Source organism: Neopsephotus bourkii, unplaced genomic scaffold, assembly GCF_033783945.1.
Source record: "Neopsephotus bourkii isolate Nb327-2 ecotype Australia unplaced genomic scaffold, CSIRO-AGI_Nbou_v1 NB_1792, whole genome shotgun sequence".
Lineage (NCBI taxonomy): Eukaryota > Metazoa > Chordata > Aves > Psittaciformes > Psittacidae > Neopsephotus > Neopsephotus bourkii.
Genome location: NW_026902266.1, coordinates 3,537,247 through 3,554,112, shown reverse-complemented (window position 1 = coordinate 3,554,112; position 16,866 = coordinate 3,537,247). Strand labels below are relative to the sequence as shown.

The 16,866-nt window shown below is 42.2% G+C and overlaps 1 protein-coding gene and 1 long non-coding RNA gene across 3 annotated transcripts in view; both read left to right on the top strand.

Moving 5' to 3' along the window:
• Nucleotides 1–6,181: 6,181 nt before the first annotated feature.
• On the top strand, nucleotides 6,182–8,415 carry LOC133226524 (uncharacterized). The gene is made up of 3 exons (XR_009729531.1): nucleotides 6,182–7,155; nucleotides 7,840–7,888; nucleotides 8,228–8,415. It is a non-coding gene; the product is annotated as an uncharacterized LOC133226524 (long non-coding RNA).
• A 1,934-nt stretch (nucleotides 8,416–10,349) lies between these two features.
• Nucleotides 10,350–16,866, top strand: part of LOC133226619 (cytochrome c oxidase assembly protein COX16 homolog, mitochondrial) — a 299,200-nt gene continuing 292,683 nt past the window's right edge. For both annotated transcript variants that reach the window (XM_061380355.1, XM_061380354.1), the window contains exon 1: nucleotides 10,350–10,504. In XM_061380355.1, the coding sequence (XP_061236339.1) occupies nucleotides 10,445–10,504 (60 nt within the window). In that variant the 5' untranslated portion in view covers nucleotides 10,350–10,444. The remainder of the gene's footprint in view (nucleotides 10,505–16,866) is intronic.

Here is a 16,866-nt window from a genome sequence, read left to right as displayed (position 1 = left end):
AATATTTGTTCCATTCAAGTTGGTGTTTATGTAGGCACCTCGGGTGTTATCTCAGCTGAAGCCACACAGAGGGGCTTTTGAGGGAGATTCAGATTGGACATTAGGCAGAAGTTCTTCCCTGTGAGGGTGCTGAGGTGCTGGGGCAAGGTACCCAGAGAAGCTGTGGCTGCTCCACCTCTGGCAAAGTTCAAGGCCAGGTTGGACACAGGGCCTTGGAGCAACCTGGTCTAATGGAAGGTGTCTCTGCCCGTGGCAGGGGTTGGAACTGGAGGAGCTGCAAGGTCCCTTCCAGCCCTGGTCTCTTTCACCAGAAGGGACAGAACCTTTACCACTTATTTGGGCAACCTGTTGCAGTGCTTCTGCCTTTCAAAGCAGAATCTCCTATCCACCACCACTGTTTCCTGGTGCACTAGCAGTTTTCCCCTTCACTGGTGCAGGAATGAGTGGTTCCTCTGTTGTGGTGGTTTTGGGCATACAGCAGTGAGGCTCCTGGGCTCTGCGATGTCCACACGCTCGGGGGTGAAGCTTCCTCTCCGGAGCTGCTCGCCTCTGCCAATAAGCTTCTCCTACAGAAGCTGCCTGCTCATGGCCAGGAGAGGTGTATTCTTCCCTGGGTTGGACACTGGCTGGCTGGCTGAGCCCCAGGAGCAGCTGTGAATGGTATCACATCTAGTTGCCAACTGGTCACTACTTGTGTCCCCCAGGTACTGAGGCCAGTGTTGCTTAATATCTTCATAAGAATCACAGAACCAGACCACTGATGATCTGGATGAGGGGCACTGGTGTGGCCGCCTCTCAAGCCCTGTGTTCAGACCTGGCCTCCTGCTACACGAGAGTCATTGAGGTGCTGGAGTGGGGCCAGAGAAGGGCAACGGAGCTGGTGAAGGGCCTAGAGCACTGCTAACTCCTATTGAGCCTGCTGTCAACCAGCACCCCCAGATCCCTTTCTGCAAGGCTCATCTCCAGCTGCTCCTCTCCCATTTATGTTTCTAGATGATGTTTTTCTGTGTCCATTGGTGTCCTTGCCAGGTCTTGCCTAAAGCACCTGCAGTTCTTCTTTGGAGAAGAATTACTGGAAGGTGCCAACTCCAGAAATCTGGCACTGGGCATTATTTCTTCTGGGACATCCCCTCTAGCTTTGGACAGAAAGTGGTGAGTCAGGAATGGGAGCCTTGGAGAGGGCTGTATTGAAGAGGACAAACATTACGGATAGGTAATGTTCTCTCTTCTTCTCTTGTAGGTTTGGAAGAACATTGTTCTCTGGCACTGAGTGATCGCACTTTTGAAGAAGGTGCTACCTGAGGGAGTAAAAGGAATCGATAGTTATTGCTTCCTTGCAACTCCTTTTTGTACTTGAACCTCTTCCTTTCTCTGGGTTTTTGACTGAGAAAGACCATGAGCTCAGTAAGTATTTTACTGCTGGGTGCAATCCTGGTTCTTAAAAACAGTTGTTTCTGGTAAACTCCAGAAATGCTTTGGAAGAGTCTGTAGTAAAGGCACAGGAACACAAGCCTATGAAATCTTCATGTAACTGCATGTTCTGTGATACTTCAGTATTTAAATCTCTCTAGAAGCCAGCAGTTGGTCAGAAATCCTTGGAGTATGAGCAAAAACCCGGCACAACTGTGAACTAGTCTTTCTCCCTTGCAAACCCTCACGAGATGTCTTTGTGACATAAGTGGGAAGAGATCTGGGGTGATGTCTTTTCCTTGCTGCAATGTGTTCAGGTAGGAATGACCCATCTCGCTACTGGATGCATATGACAGCCTCTCTAGGGAGGCTTTTGTGCATCCTCATGTGCTTTCATTAGTGCTGCAGAGATGAGGGACACATGAAAATGATCCCTAAAGAAAATGCTATGGCTTCGTTCTCCCTTAGGGTCAACGCAAGCGCCATGGAGGACCACGTAGTTTCAGGCTACCTCAGAAATGAATCAGGCTGATGGCTTCCACCTCAGCAAGAGCTTCAGAAGCAGAGCCAATAGAACTTGGAGAAAGTGGTAAGCTTCCTTTTCCACTTGACCAGATGCTAAACTGCTTCTGGAGGCTTGGGGTCCCCCTTGGCCTGTGTTTTTGCCAGTTGCTAGGCCCCTTCTGGGGGGAGAAGGGAAAGCTTGGATTTTACCAAGAGTCTAGTATGGCATCCAGAAACAGCAAGCGTACTGACAACTGACTGAGTTAAGTACTGAGGCGAGATCTGTTCTCCACTCGTGCTAGATGGGTTGTGTAATAAAGTTGCTCAAGTGCTACTCAAATGTCCAAAGGTCTGGTCTGAGGAGCTGGGAGTCACTGCAGAGAGTGGCAAACTTAACTGGGGAATGGCCAAGGTTTAGAGGGTTAATCAAGACCTTGTCATTAGTGGTGCCCTGTCCATCAAGGGAACATTTATGGCAAGGTACTGTGAATCCTATAGGATTCCTGCTTTATTCTGTGTGATCCACATTGTCCTACATTAGATGAATAACCTGTTGCTGTGTGTCTACTGCCAATTGTTGTCATTCTGTCACAGCAGAAGCAAATGGGGAGCTCAGCCACTGTTCCTCTGGCATTGCAACTTGCAGAAGAGAGTTCTATAGTGGCAGGTAATTTTACTCCCCTGCAATCTCTTATCACAATTTTCACACTCTGTTTTTAAGCTCCAGAAGAATTAGAAGATCTTGCAGGCCCGTCTTCTAATCCTGCAGTCATTGATGTCACTCTGGATGATTCTGAAGGAGTGAATGGCACATTTACCTGAACCTGGTAGTCAAATAGGTTTTCTGTCTTGCTTCCAGACAGAATCCATCCTTAAGGAAAGAACTGAGGTTCAAGGTTGTTAGTGTACATGTTTGCCCACCCTAGAGGTGATCGTATGCCTTTTTGTAGAGTAGACATGATGAGAAATGCATTTCGTGTATGACATTCTCTCGGGAGTAGACCCCTTGTTCCCTGAGTGTTAGCCCGAGGCTCAGAGGAAGTCTGGCATATTCATCATGGTGCTGCAATAAATGAACTCTACTGATAAGTACTGAGCTTGAGGCATCTGGAAGACTGAATGCCAGGGCATTGAAGAATTCTACGAAATGTGTATTGGACCTATCTTTGAAGATCTGTATGGTAAAAGTAAATGGAAGTTGTGAATGCAGATGTAAAACGTAGCGCTGATTTTGAATCAAAATATGGAGTACTGAAAGTGGGGAGGAGGGAGGAGCATGTCCTGGTGGTTCATAAGCTGCCTCCATTTCTGTCTCTTTGCAGCAGCATGACCAAAACCAGAAGCAATCACTTGTTCTGAGAGTAGCAGCTAATTTACTATTATTTCTGAGAGTATTCAGGAAAATGAGAGAGGGATATCCTGTCATTTTTAACAGTTATTGTTGACATTGCTTAGCTGATGTGTTGTTTGTACGTGACACCAGGTGGGCACACCAAAGTCTAATCGTGTTTTCTCTTCCTACCCATATGATCTGATGGAAGACTGATGCAGCTGGTGAGTTGATGACTTACAATTGGTAATGGGATTGCCCTAAACTTAATCTTTTTGGGGGGGGCATGTGTTTTCACATGAACTCAATCAGCATGGATTGAAGCTGCCTTTTCCAAAAGGCAAAGGACAGTACTCAGTAATCTGGGGACTGGACCCAATCTGTGCTTGATAGTCACTCTCAGAGCTTGTAGAGACTACCTGAAAGCAAAGCTGTGCAAAGTCTGATTTTACTTTCCTAAGTCACAACTTCTGCAAACATAAAGTTGCTATTAATTTAATCATAAAGTTTACCACTGAATATGAAATATTCCAGAAGATTATTTTTAGCATGTATTGCAGTGAGGAAAATAATGACGTAGTTACAGACCCTGCAGAATCCTGCATTTTAAGGAATGTTCCAGAGCTATATGTTTTATGCTCTATCTACCTTAGGGAAATTTTGTTCCTCTGGCATTGCAACATGCAGAATACCATTCTAGAGTGGCAGGACATTTTATTCCTCTGCAGTATCTGATATTGGTTCTCACATTCTGTGTTTAAGCTCCTGAAGAAGTAGATTCCTCCTCAAGTGAATTTTCTTTATCTGATATCCTTGCTCCCACTCAAGATGATTCTGATGAGGTAAGGAGTGAATGGCACACTTACCTAAACCTTGTAGTCAAATCTAATTGATTTCTGTTGTGCTTCCTGAGGGAATGCATCGTTAAAGACGGATTTTACATTCAATGTTGTCAGTGCACCACTTTAAGCAGTCCAGAGGTGATCATATGCCTCTATATAGAGTAGACATGGATGATAAATGCATTTCAAGTATGACATTCCTAAGAATGTAGGAATTTTTAGGAACAGTGAAAACCCCTTTTTCACTAAGTACAGTAGTACATACAGGGTCTGTATGACTCAGACTCTAGGACTACTCCTAAAGGCCTTAAAAAAATCTTTTTTTTCTACATTTACTGCTCTTTTTGCAGCTAGAATAACATTTGATCCATTTGATACTGTAGTTTTTTAACATCACTTTTATGATGCCATTGCTAGCTTGCAAAGCAGAAGCAAGCAGCAGGAGTCACATGGGGAGGTACAATATCCAGGGCTTTTTCCTGAGCCTTTGCAAAGGCAAGGCCTCAAACTTTACACAAATATCTGCATAGCCCAGGTTTAGTTCCAGCAGGCACCGTCGTGGGCTTGGGTTTGTGCAGTTTTTTTTCTTGATCAGCTATTGGTCTGATAGGAAGTGTTTCTGGATATCACACCTGAATTGGCCTGTTTGAGGGGGAAATGGGGAAAGAATCTCTTGCAGCCTAAATCCAATTAAGGGGTTCTGAAGCTTGAGTGGTGGGAGGAGGCTGTTCTTCTGGGTCATAAGCTGCCTCCATTTCCACCCCTTTGCAGCAGCATGAGCAAAAGCAGAAGCAACTACGTTTTCAGAGCAGCAGCTGATCAACTACTACTTTTCATATTCTTCTGCAAAATTAGAGGGTGATATCCTACCATTCTAAGCTTTTTTGTTGACGTTGCTTAGCTGATGTGTTGTTTGTATGTCACACCGGGGGTGCACACCAAAGTCTAATTGTAGTTTCTTTTCTCTCCCTTCCCGTATGTATTGATACCAGTCGAATGATGAAGGTGAGTTGACGTTTTACAATTGATAATGGGATTGTCCTAAACTCATGTCATGGGTGCTGTGTTTTCCAATGAATTTGAGCAGCATGGATCGAAACTGCCTTTTCCAAAAGGCAAATGATAGTGCTAGAGCATCACGTAGATGGATGCAATCTGTCATTGATAGTCACTCTCAGAGCTTGTATGAGGAATCTGAAATCAAAGATGTTCAAAATGTTTTCTTATGTTCCAAACACACAACTTCTGCAAACATAAATTTGATATTAATTTAATTATCACTTTTACCACTGCAAGTCTTGCTTTGAGTAAGAAATGGACAAAAGGGATATTTTGGCCTGTATTGCGTGACAGAATCATGTGCCACCAGTTTCAGTGGGGTTGGAACTAGATGATCTTTAAGGTCCCTTCCAACCCGAACCATGCCATGGTTCTATGGCTCTCTGAACTAAGGAAGTTACAGACTCTAGATAATCCTGCATTTCAAGGAATGTTCCAGAGCTACATGTTTTATGCTCTATCTACCTTAGGGAAATTTTGTTCCTCAATACTGTTCTATAGTGGCAGGACAAGTTCCTGTGTGATGTACTCTAGGTTACCCTGCTCTTGAAGGGGGGTTGGACTAGATGATCTTTTGAGGTCCCTTCCAACTCTTGGGATTCTGTGATTCTGTGACATAGGATTGCCCTGCAATCTCTGATCTTGATTCTCACATTCTGTTTTTACTCTTCTGAATCAGGTGAACCTAATCGTCCTCAAGAAATGGTTGTCATTTTCATTGTTCATATTGAGGTAAGTAGTGAATGGCAGTCTTAGCTAAACCTTGTAGTCAAATTAGTCTTCTCTTGTGCTCCATGACAGAATAGTATTTGATCCTGTCCACAGTGCTGTGTATGACCTCAGTTTTGAGATTCCACTGATGCTTTGCAAACCAGAATCAAGCAGCAGGAATCGCGTGCAGAGGTATTTCCTCCTGGGATTGTTCCTGAGCTTGGCAAAGGGAAGGCATTGAGCTTTATGACAGAATCTGCATTGCCTTACCTTTAGTTCCATCAGAGACAGTAGCATCTTTTTCTGGTCTCGTTTCCTTGTTGGGTTTTTCCGCAGCTTTTAGTCTGATAGGCGTGTTTCTTGAGATCAGAAAAGAAGGAATTTCTGCCAGCCTAAATCCAATTAGGGGGAGAAAAGAAGATGGTGTTCCAGGGCTTTGTTAGCTGCCTCCATTTCTATCCTTTTGTGGCATCTTGAGCAAAACCAGAAGCAACAGCTAGTTTCCAGAGTAGCAGCTAATCTACTACTACTTCTAAAATTCCTCATCAAAATGAGAGAATGATACCCTGCCATTCTCAGCTGCTGTTGTCGTCAGCACTTAGCTAAAGTTTTGATCTTTAAGGTATGTAACACCTGTGTGCACACCAAGTCTAACTGTATTTTCTCCTCTCTCCCTCCCCATATGTATCACTGGAAGAGGCCTGCTGAAGGTGAGTTGACATTTTATAATTGATAATGATTTTTTCTTCAACTTAGTTTATTTGTTTTGGTTTTGTTTTTTCCAATGAACATGAGCAGCATGGATTGAAACTGCTTTTCCAAAAGGCAGAGGACAGTGCTAAAGTATCTGGACAGTGTCTTAAAAAATGGGTCTATTTTGTACTTTACAGTCACTATCAGAGCTTGCAGGATGCATCTGAAATAAAATGCATCAAAGCTGCTCAAAATATGTTTTCTGGTTTTCCAAATACAGAAAGTCTGTAAGGCCAAAGTCGCTCATAATTGTAATCATCACTTTTAGCACTGGAATTTACCTGCTTTGAATAAGAAAATGTTGAAAGAGAGTTTTATCCTTTACTGCAGTGGAGTTCCTGCAGTGTAGAACATGTTGAAAGCTATTCATAGCCACGCAATTCAGGATAGTTCCAGGGCTATAGATTTTATACTGTATCTAACTTGCTATCATTAAATTACAGAGAACCAGCAAGAAGGGGGAAATTCTGGACCAAGAGTCCAGGGACAGTCGGATATCGCTGTTCCAGCTAGAGTTGATACAGATGAGCCAAGACATAATGATACGTATGTAACAGCTGATGTGTCTCTCTAAATTCTGATTTTTTCCAAGCTTTTGGCTTATATTTGATTACTGTGTGAATTTCAGTCATAAGATCTGTTTGCATTTCTTGAACAGAACTTACTTTTTTTAAAACCCAACAAAACCCAACACAAGGTTTTCTTCTATTGCTCATGAACTCAGGATCTAATATATTTTACAGTATGGCTTGATATATGTCGAAATGCTCATAATACCTGAAGGACACACCCAAAAATCTGAAAACCTGCTTCTTGTCATGACAGATTTGATAAGGAAAGAGTTCTTGGAATTAATGGTTTCCAAAGGACAGCTAGATGCTTTTGTCACAAGCTCCTTATTTCTGACCTGTTGAAAATTAATGCTGCCATACCTGTGCTGCACTGTGCTACAGACTGCTGTTACTTGTAGCAGTAGAGCAGGGGGACTGACTACATCATCCCCCATAACAAGAAGCAAGACCCCATTTCCTGTAGGGAAGGGTCACCCTAACTGCTTATTACATGCAACAAATGGAGAGAGTGAAAGGTACACAGGGACCTTCAGATAAAATGCATCATGGTCAATCTGTGCAGTTGGGTGATGATGACATTATAGGAACCAGTGACCCTCAATGCACAGTGACATTAATGGATGTGTGTTCTTTCTGCTTTTGTTCTATTTACCACAAGGCCACCTGGTATCATCAGATGTCCGATTTGCATGGATTTCTACTCGGCGGTAAGGATCTGCATTTTGTCATGGCTTCTTTTTTTGTCAGAGGGAGAACAGGGTGCGGGGTGAGCCCAGCCTCTCTGCCGGGTGATGTGGGATGCTGCAGACAGCTGGCTTGAGGTACAGACCTCGCTGTGAAGGTCAAGCTGGCTTGCAAGTCAGTCATTTCTTGGTGGTCAACATAGTGCCAGAAACACTTCCCAAGGGGGCACTGAAAGACCTTTGGGTTCCTTTAGTCAGTAATGTACTCATCCCAGGCACCCAAGTCGTCTCTTCCTGGTGCCAATAGACCAGCAAAGCATAATTCTTCACATCAAATTCCTCTCGTGCTGTTTTTTCTTCCAGATTGTGCAAAGCAGACGACATCCTGTGGCAACCATATGCGGCCACGTCTTCTGCAACCTGTGTCTTTATTATTCCCATATGAATGCCAACACTTGCCCAACCTGGAAAACAGAGCTTGGTGATGGAGACTATCATCACCTATATATATGAGTTTATTTATGTTTTACTGTTCCAAATAAAAATAGTTGTATTTTTGCAAACCAGTGAGTTTTTGCAAAGCTAGAGAGCTTTCTTATGGTCCAAGTGGCTTCTTGTAGTGTCCCTGGTTAGAATGTTAAAGTTAGGACCGTCTCTATATTAGATCAGGAGAAGAAAATATCTGTTGGGAAGGTCAGTATTTCCTTCAGCTTTTGCTTCTGCTCTCACAGATCTAAAACTTGGCTCCAGAGCCACCTTTCTCCAGCCTATTTTTGGGCCATCACTCCACCACTTCTTGAAGTGATGTATGTCTGGGCAACAAACCCCTTACAATACACCTCCCGTTGTCATCCTCTGAGCAAACTGCTTCAAGTTCTGTATTGAACTAAAGTCATGTTCCTTATTAACCTTGCCTATTCACAGCCAATATTGAATTATGAGCAATTCTGCAGCTCTTGGTATCCAGTCCAGGACCAATTTTGGCTTGTCCATGGACATTTAATAAGATTTCTATCCTGTTCTCCATCCTGCTGTCCAGAAATCAAGTTACACAATGTCCTGTTGCACCCTGCAGTTGTGGTCATTGCTGCCTAAACCAGCAGTGCAGGCTTAATATGTCAGAAGTTTCCAGAGTGCCTGCCAATGTGAAATATATAGGAATGATTGGTGTCAGCAACTTAGGAGTCCTTGTCATTATTGTACTTTGGGTGGAACCGAAAATCCTTGAAATCATTGTATCATATGTAGAATGTATAAGAATGATCAGATTATGATAGATGTTCCTGTCAATACAATGATGAAAGAGAAGAAGAAACAAAGGAATAATCCTTCTTAATCAAATGCTTTGTTACTTTAAGGGGTACTTTGTTTAACTACTTGAATGTCTCAAACGTTTTGCTAATTAAAGGGGTACTCTGTTTAACTGCTTGAATGCCTTAAGGGGGGTTAGGTAATCAAGAGATACATCCTGTTACAGGATGAGGTGAAACTTGTGTATTGAATAAGTAACTATATAAGAAATAGAATTTAGGGAGGCTAAGATGGTGGTTAAGCTTGTGATAGACATCCCCCGTTAATGTATTGCCAAGGAATTCAATAACTTTTTAAGAAGTTTCTTCACCCGAAGATAAGCCCCCAGCAACAGGAGGAGAACAATGAAAAGGAACCATGTTGATATTTGGGTGATGGAGACGACAGGATTGGCTGAAACCCAAGACCGAGGAGTATAAGAGACTGTACCCCAGAAATCTCGGTGTGCGTCTTGGGTGGAGCAGAGACTCCCCAGCGCACCCAGTGCTCCTTATTGCCTCTCGATATTAATCAATTGTAATAATTAATTACATGAGATCATGGCCAAGACAGAATTTTTATAACACCAATAGCAAGCAGCACATTATGTGCACTGAATTTTTATGTGCACTGGTCCTCTCTGGAAGAAAGTGAGGAGAGGCTTTCCCAGAGCTTTTCTCCAGAAACACCCAGTTCCTGATGCGACAAAAGCCAGCCAGCCATCACGCTTGTTTCTGTTCTGCACCCGAGTTCCAGATAAAGCACCAAGTACACATCTAGAAGAGAACCAGGACCCCAGAGGCATGCTTCACACAGAAAACCTTCTTACAGTATTTCACAAGCTAAAAAAAATGCTTAACTCACTGTATGGTAACCTGGACAAGCAAACTACATTCAGCCTCCTCCGGGACATGAATACGTGCTTGAACTATTGGGCTTTACAACAGATTCCTAAACATGAAGACATTTTAAAAGCCTAATTTACCATTCATTTCTGGCACAGCATATTTGTTTTAGCACTTTTCTTACACTTCAAATGTACAATCGGGTAAGGGATAACGATGCAGCAAAACAAAGGCCCGCCCTCTGAAGTCGGCTCCTGCTACCAGACACCCACGGGAGCGCAACCGGCAGCACCAGCCGCAGGTACGGCCGCGGAACCCGTCTTCCAAGCGCGCGTTGCCGCTGCAGAGGGGCCGCTATGGCGGCGGACCCGTGCCCCGCCGGAAGCGCTGATGCTGGGGCCGGAGGGCGGAGGACGCCGTACGGCGCCTATGGCGAAGGAGGGCGATGGAGAGGTTCCGGAAGCTTTGGAGGAGCCGCACCATGACCTTCGGGGTCCCTCTGTTGGTGAGCAGCATGGTGGGGATGTACCGGCACCGGGCAGGAGGAGCGGCGGCAGGCTCCACCCCGGCCTGGCGAGCAGCCTCTCCGAGCGTGTGGCGCTCCCGCCGGTGCCTCAGGTCGGGCGGGCGGGCGGTACGGCTTCCGCTATGGGGCCGGTGTACCGCGGGGAAGCCCGCTTCGGTGTCAGGGGAGAACGGGTGATGAATTTGTGGTGCCGGAGGAGGAGCGGGTTTTGGGTGAGCTGCGGGACGGTGCCGCCACCTGCATGCTTGTGGGGAGCGGCCGGTAGGACTCTGCTGTGTGCCCTGAGAGAGATGAGGAATCATAGAAACAGCGAGATTGGAAAAGACCTTTTAGGATCATCAAGTCCAACGGTTAACCCAGGGCTGCCAAGACCACCACTAAACCATGTCACTGAGGGCCTCATCCGCACGGTTTCTGAACGTTTAGAGGAACGGTGATTCTGCCACTTCCCTGGGAATCCTGTACCAATACCTGAGCAGCATCTCTGGTGATCAGGTCTTGGTGTTTTTAATTTAAAGCACTGCTTGCGTGTTTGTCTAACTTTCTTCAGCTTTTCAGCAGATTTTAAGCCGCAGCAGCAGTGATCATCTGGTAATTTGTACATACAGATAAAAGTATTTGAGTTAAACGAGTTGATAGAGTTACAGTAGAAGTGATAGGTGAGGCATAACTACTTAAAACAGTTGAGGCTAGAGAAGGTAAATAAAGTCAAAGGAATAAACCAAGATTATAAGAGAGGTAGCGTAATGGACTTGCTTAAGTACCTGTGTGCATAGAGGAAAAAATTAACAACTTGCGTGCACTTATGTATAAAAACTCAGGGAGATGGACAAAAACTGCAGCCAGGACATTGTTGTTTCTGTTTGTGCAGTTCATGTCTGGTTTTCCATGTATACAGTTGGTTTAGAGAAAGTAAGCAAAGTATCCACTAACAAAAGAGAAGTGGATAAAGAGTAGGTCAAAGGATAATTCTAACTTTTAATAATACTGCTAAAGAAATTATTGACTTTCTCCTCAAATACGAAGCAGCATACAGCAGAAAAAATGGAGTGGCCAAAAGGACAATCTGACATAGGTTATAGCAGAAATCTTTGGGGCTGGTTTCTTTGACTTTGTACTGCCTAATTCCATTCCATTTCTGTTACCGTGGAGCTCTTTTCTCCAGAGACAATATTATATAGAGAAATAGTCTATTATATTTCTTTCCAAGGTTTCATTTCTCCCTGCCTTAAAATTATTCTCTCCTCCGAATGCTTCAGAATGTTTCTGTGTTGCTGCCCAAAGGCTTCCCGAGGAGTAAGAAAAAGGAAACTTCATGTAATTCTTTTCAGTTTCCCAGGTGTGTATTGAACTCTGAAAGCATCTCTGAAACTGAACAGAATTGTGCTAGATCAGTTACAGCAAAAAAGGCAGTGAAGCTATACACAGAATTAGAAGGAGCATGCCTTTTTAACCCTTTAAATTCTACTGGTTGATAAATATCTGGTTGATAATACTGAAACCAAAGGTTTCTGTTAGATTCTTACATCCTCTGCATCATTTCTTTCACTAGAAACTTACAGGACTTTACTGTTTAGTACTGCTGGACTTTTCATCAGTACCATATTTGCTTTTTCAAAGGAAAAAAATATCAAACGGCTTTCATGTCTTCCCTTCTTACACTGCATATTTAGATGAAAAAATCCCTGTGCTACTTTTTCTAAAGGCTCCAAAGTTAGAGGTAGTTAAAGAAATCATAATTTGGAGACAGGTGAATTTCTCATTATACACACACATGCACAAATATACATTTAAAATACTTCTTTTTAGTGTAAATTATCTTGATCCTTTTTTCTTTGTTATTTTGGGCTTGTGGCTCTCAGAATATTTCAGTGCAAAAGGGATATTCTTGGTTGATCTTTAAACCTCAAACTGACAACAGCTTTCAGAGTAAGATGTGTAAATCACAGTTTTCGGTCATACTTTCTGAGAAGATAGGTGTGTTTCTGTGTGAGCATCAACAAGACTGTAGGAGGTAAGAATGAAACCTGCAGAAAACCTTAATTTGCGAATGTTCCCTTTAATTATGTAAATCTTACAGATATCTCTACGTGGCATAAAATAGTAAGCATGCAGGGGAGAGTGATGTAGCCTGGCATGGAATATCTTAACAGCTTGATTGCTACAGGGTGAGTAGTCCTAAAGCACTGGTAAAGATAGTAACATCTGTGTAGATGCTGGGATGAACTCCAGTGACCTTACAGATGTATGTGTAAAAATTACTGTTATGCTGGAAAGCTGTGCTACCTCTCTGGTGACTTAAACCATCTTTGTCAGCCATACTGACATCACCGTTTCCTATCATGATAATGGGAACTCTTTCCTTACGCTGAAGCTTATCTTAACAACTTTTCAGTGTTCTTGGTTCTGTTACAGAAGAAGAGCTTCAGTCACTGTTCCTTTAGATTCCTCAGGGGACCTTGAGTACCCTGGTTTAGTGGAAGGTGTCCCTGCCCATGGAAGAGGGGTTGGAGTTGGGTGATCTTTAAGGTCCCTTCCAACCTTAACCATTCTATGATTCTGTCACCAGAATTGGTGAGTCTATTAATATCCTGTTGCTGCTTTGATGCTTCTGTAAGATCCCGAGAGAGCAAGGCTCTTTGGTATTACAGCTAGCGGATCCAGTGTCATACATTTCTTATGAGGCACTGAACATCTAAGGTTACTTCTGTAGTGCTGTTAGAATGTTTAAAGGTTGCAGAAAGTTGTATTTTTAGACATGATAAATGTATACTTTCAGACAGGTATGATATGGTGATTCTAGATCATTGAGGAAACATGTTTGGATTTTGAAATTGCAAAGCAATAATATTCTAACACATGTATTAAAAAAATTATTTCATGGTTGCACCACTTTCCAAAACTTGTATTTGTGGTTCTGTCTCTAGACAATTCTAGACGAGGATCTTTTATACTCTGTTAAGTTCTGTAAGTTGTAAAATGAATGCATAGATGCAGTTCCAGTTCTGCTGTCACTGTGTTCAAAGGGAGAAATGAAATTCTGAGGATCTGAAGCGGCATTGTAGCAAACAGCAAATGTAGTCTGAGGCTCATTTGCTGATTTTTATTGCACTCCTAAAAAAAGTATATTGTATGATCTATATAGTGCTGCAAGTTTCAAATTTGCAGTATGCTGCAACATTTTCCATATTTATATAGCTGTAGATTATTACTTTATTTGGGGTTTTTTGCTTGTTTTCTCCCTCCCCGCCACTCCGTCCTGTACTGACTGTCTGCTTCGCTTCCTGGATCTTGTCTTTGGTGTTCCATGTGCTGTGCTAGTGTTGCCAAAGGAGAAGATTGAGGAAGCTTGGACATTGATTTTTTTTTTTTTTTGTGAAGAAACATGTTTCTAAAATCTGCTTCCATCAGTGTTTATGTACCCAGACTGTACTACAATGCCATCTACATTGCTGCCTTGCAAGTGGAAGTTTACTTTGATAAACACTTTGTCAACAGACGCCAAGAATGCACATCATGTACGGGACAAGAAAAAAGGTCAGATTAGAGAGTCCCTAACAATGCTGAAGTGATGCGGTCAGTTCTTCCAGGCAGCATTAGGGAAGGTCAGTGGCATCTCAGGCCCTTGTTAACAAACCAGTTGTCTCTCACCCTTTTTGATAAACAAAACAAAACAAAATGCCTTTCCCAGACATCAGGACATGAAATTACATGTCTCTGGATTAGTTTTGTTCACTGGTGAAGTCAGGGTCATCTGGACTCTTGCTCAGAAATTTTCTGCAAATATTGTGTATTTTCTGGTGCTATTACTGAAAGCGAAAGTTTCACAAGATTAATGGGCAGGGAAGTGCTATTTTCATCCTCTAAATGTATTTAAATAGCTACGTTGCCACAGATTTATCTAAATACAACATTACTAATTAATTTCGTAGAAAACTGCTGAATTCTGAGTCCTTGGCTATGCTGAATACAAGGCATTTTTTTTTTTCCCATGGATTTTGTAGGATCTGCTCATAAAACCGGAACACTGAGAAATACGGAAAATTCTTCTCAGCAATAATGATGTTTCTGAGATCTACTGTTGCCATTGGTATCTATGCATAGAAACTGTTACTAGATTGTCTTCTGATACTGTTTATTGTTCTGATATTTGTTCTGATATTGTTTACTATGTGATTACTGCAATCAGCATTTTTCACTTTTAGATATGTCAGTGTTATTGTTAACATTATTCACATTATTGCCTTGAACAATTCATAATATTGAATTGCCGCACTTTTATTAATATATATTACTTCATGTACCTTTGCAATAAAATTTAACATATGCAGAACAGTTGATTTAAATGTTAATATGCTTTTGAGATATGACTAGAAGTTAACATTTACCTATGAGAAGAGAATTCTGGCTTTTAATATTTGTAGATAAATTGTGATTGACTGTGAAAGTCACAAGTATTACATTTGTAGAGTAGAAAAGCAATATATACAAAACTGGGTTTAGAATTTCAAATTGGTTGCTCCCCATCAGCAAATCATAGTGTTGCTTTTATGCTTCAGTGACTTGTATTATAAATATTGGGTCTCTAAGCTTGTGATGAGATATGTCTTTGACTTCTGCTGTGCTTCTGCTTTGCATCTTCTGTTTGTCTGTGTGTGTTTGAGTCCACAGCAGACTGTGGAGCTGTTCAGACAAAACCACCCCCTGGAACTGTTTGTGCAGGAGTGGAAGCCAGTGTGTGCAAGCTGAATGGGCCTCTGTGAACCCCAGCTTGTTCAGCCTGGATTAGCTGACTTCCATCTTTCAGTTGACTGTCAGGCCTTAAAATGTCAGAGTTCATATTTTGAATCAATGCCTTAAATATTTGATCCTTAATCTTTGAGTACTATTTTTCAGTAAATGTTAGACAAACAGACACTCTTTAGGTCTTCCAGATATCCCCTCTGTTTCATTTTAAAACATAAAGGATGTATTTGCATTGTTTATTGCTGTTAGAATGGACTACCTGGCACTCAGGGGAGCTGAGGTTCTGTGTTGATCCTCAGAACAGGAACATAAGTGCAGAATTGCCAGTTTTCACTTAGTGCTTTTCGCCACCTTCTTCATAGGGTGGTGAAGGTAATGGTGTAAGGTTAATATTTTCTCTATAGTACATTTCATCTTCATCCCTGTCTACCATTGTCAACAGGGAAGTGTTACTTGACCAGTAGTGGTTTCTTTTTATGTTCTTTAATGCAAGTTTCATCCTAACACATTACAAGAACACAAGGATGTCATGAGATGTAAACAGTTTCCCATTGTAGTGTACTTTGGCTTGATTTGAGCCAATTAGTAATCACAATGATAGTTTTATAAGGAATCAAGATTTTGGCTTTTAGAAGCATATGAAAAATGAGAAGATGACGTTCAGAAACTACAGCTTGACCACCACGACAGACCTGGTTTTCAAACAGTTGCAGCTGCGGAGTGAAATTCCCTTGTCATCTGACCAGGCCAAGCAACGTGTATAGTGCAAAATGACAATGCTGTGGCTGAAAATGGCTTTTTTCACTTATGCTTGTGCTGAGGAACATACGGGTTTCTGTCTTTTCTGCACTGTTTTTGTATTGGTTTCTATTAAATGATCGTTTTTGTGCTTCCCAACTTGTTATGAAATGGAGATCTTAGTAAACAGAGGTTTAGGTTTTTTTCCTGAGACATTGAATAGTAGCATTGAAAGGGTACGGGCAGTTTTTGTTGTACTCTGGCCCATAGCCATTCGTATTTGCAATTTCAGAAATAATTGCTTTGAACATTCTCTGTACTGAGCCAATTAACCTGATATTGATAAACTTGGGTCCAGTTTAATATTCTGCTGAGTTCTGCATGCTGTGAAAACTACTCTTCTGCTCTGTCAGTCAGCTACAGCTGGCTCCAGTTCATACTAGCTGCTGGCCTGGGTTGCCAGCTTCGTATCCATGCGGTCATCCACTAGCATGTATCATCCATTTTTTAATATAATGCAGTTCAGGCTTTCTACGGTTTGTCGGTTCTTGTATGTGTGGTAAGTCAGTGCATTCTCTTACTTTGTTGAGCTGTTGAATGAAATAACTACTAAGGGATTCATAGTTTTGGTTTCTGTTTTCCCCCAAAGGAGGCCTTTGACCAGAGCTAAAAATGATTTCATTTGTTGCAGACTAGAAGAAAAGGTAGACCCCTTCTGTTCCTATCGACGCTGGGGAGATGATTTAGGAAGTTTTTGAGAAGCCTTTGAGCTGTTTTTCTCTCTTCTCAGTAGTTTCTGCATTAGAGGCAAGTACTGGAATGACTGGGGGGAATAAACCCTTGAGAGTTAGAGCTGG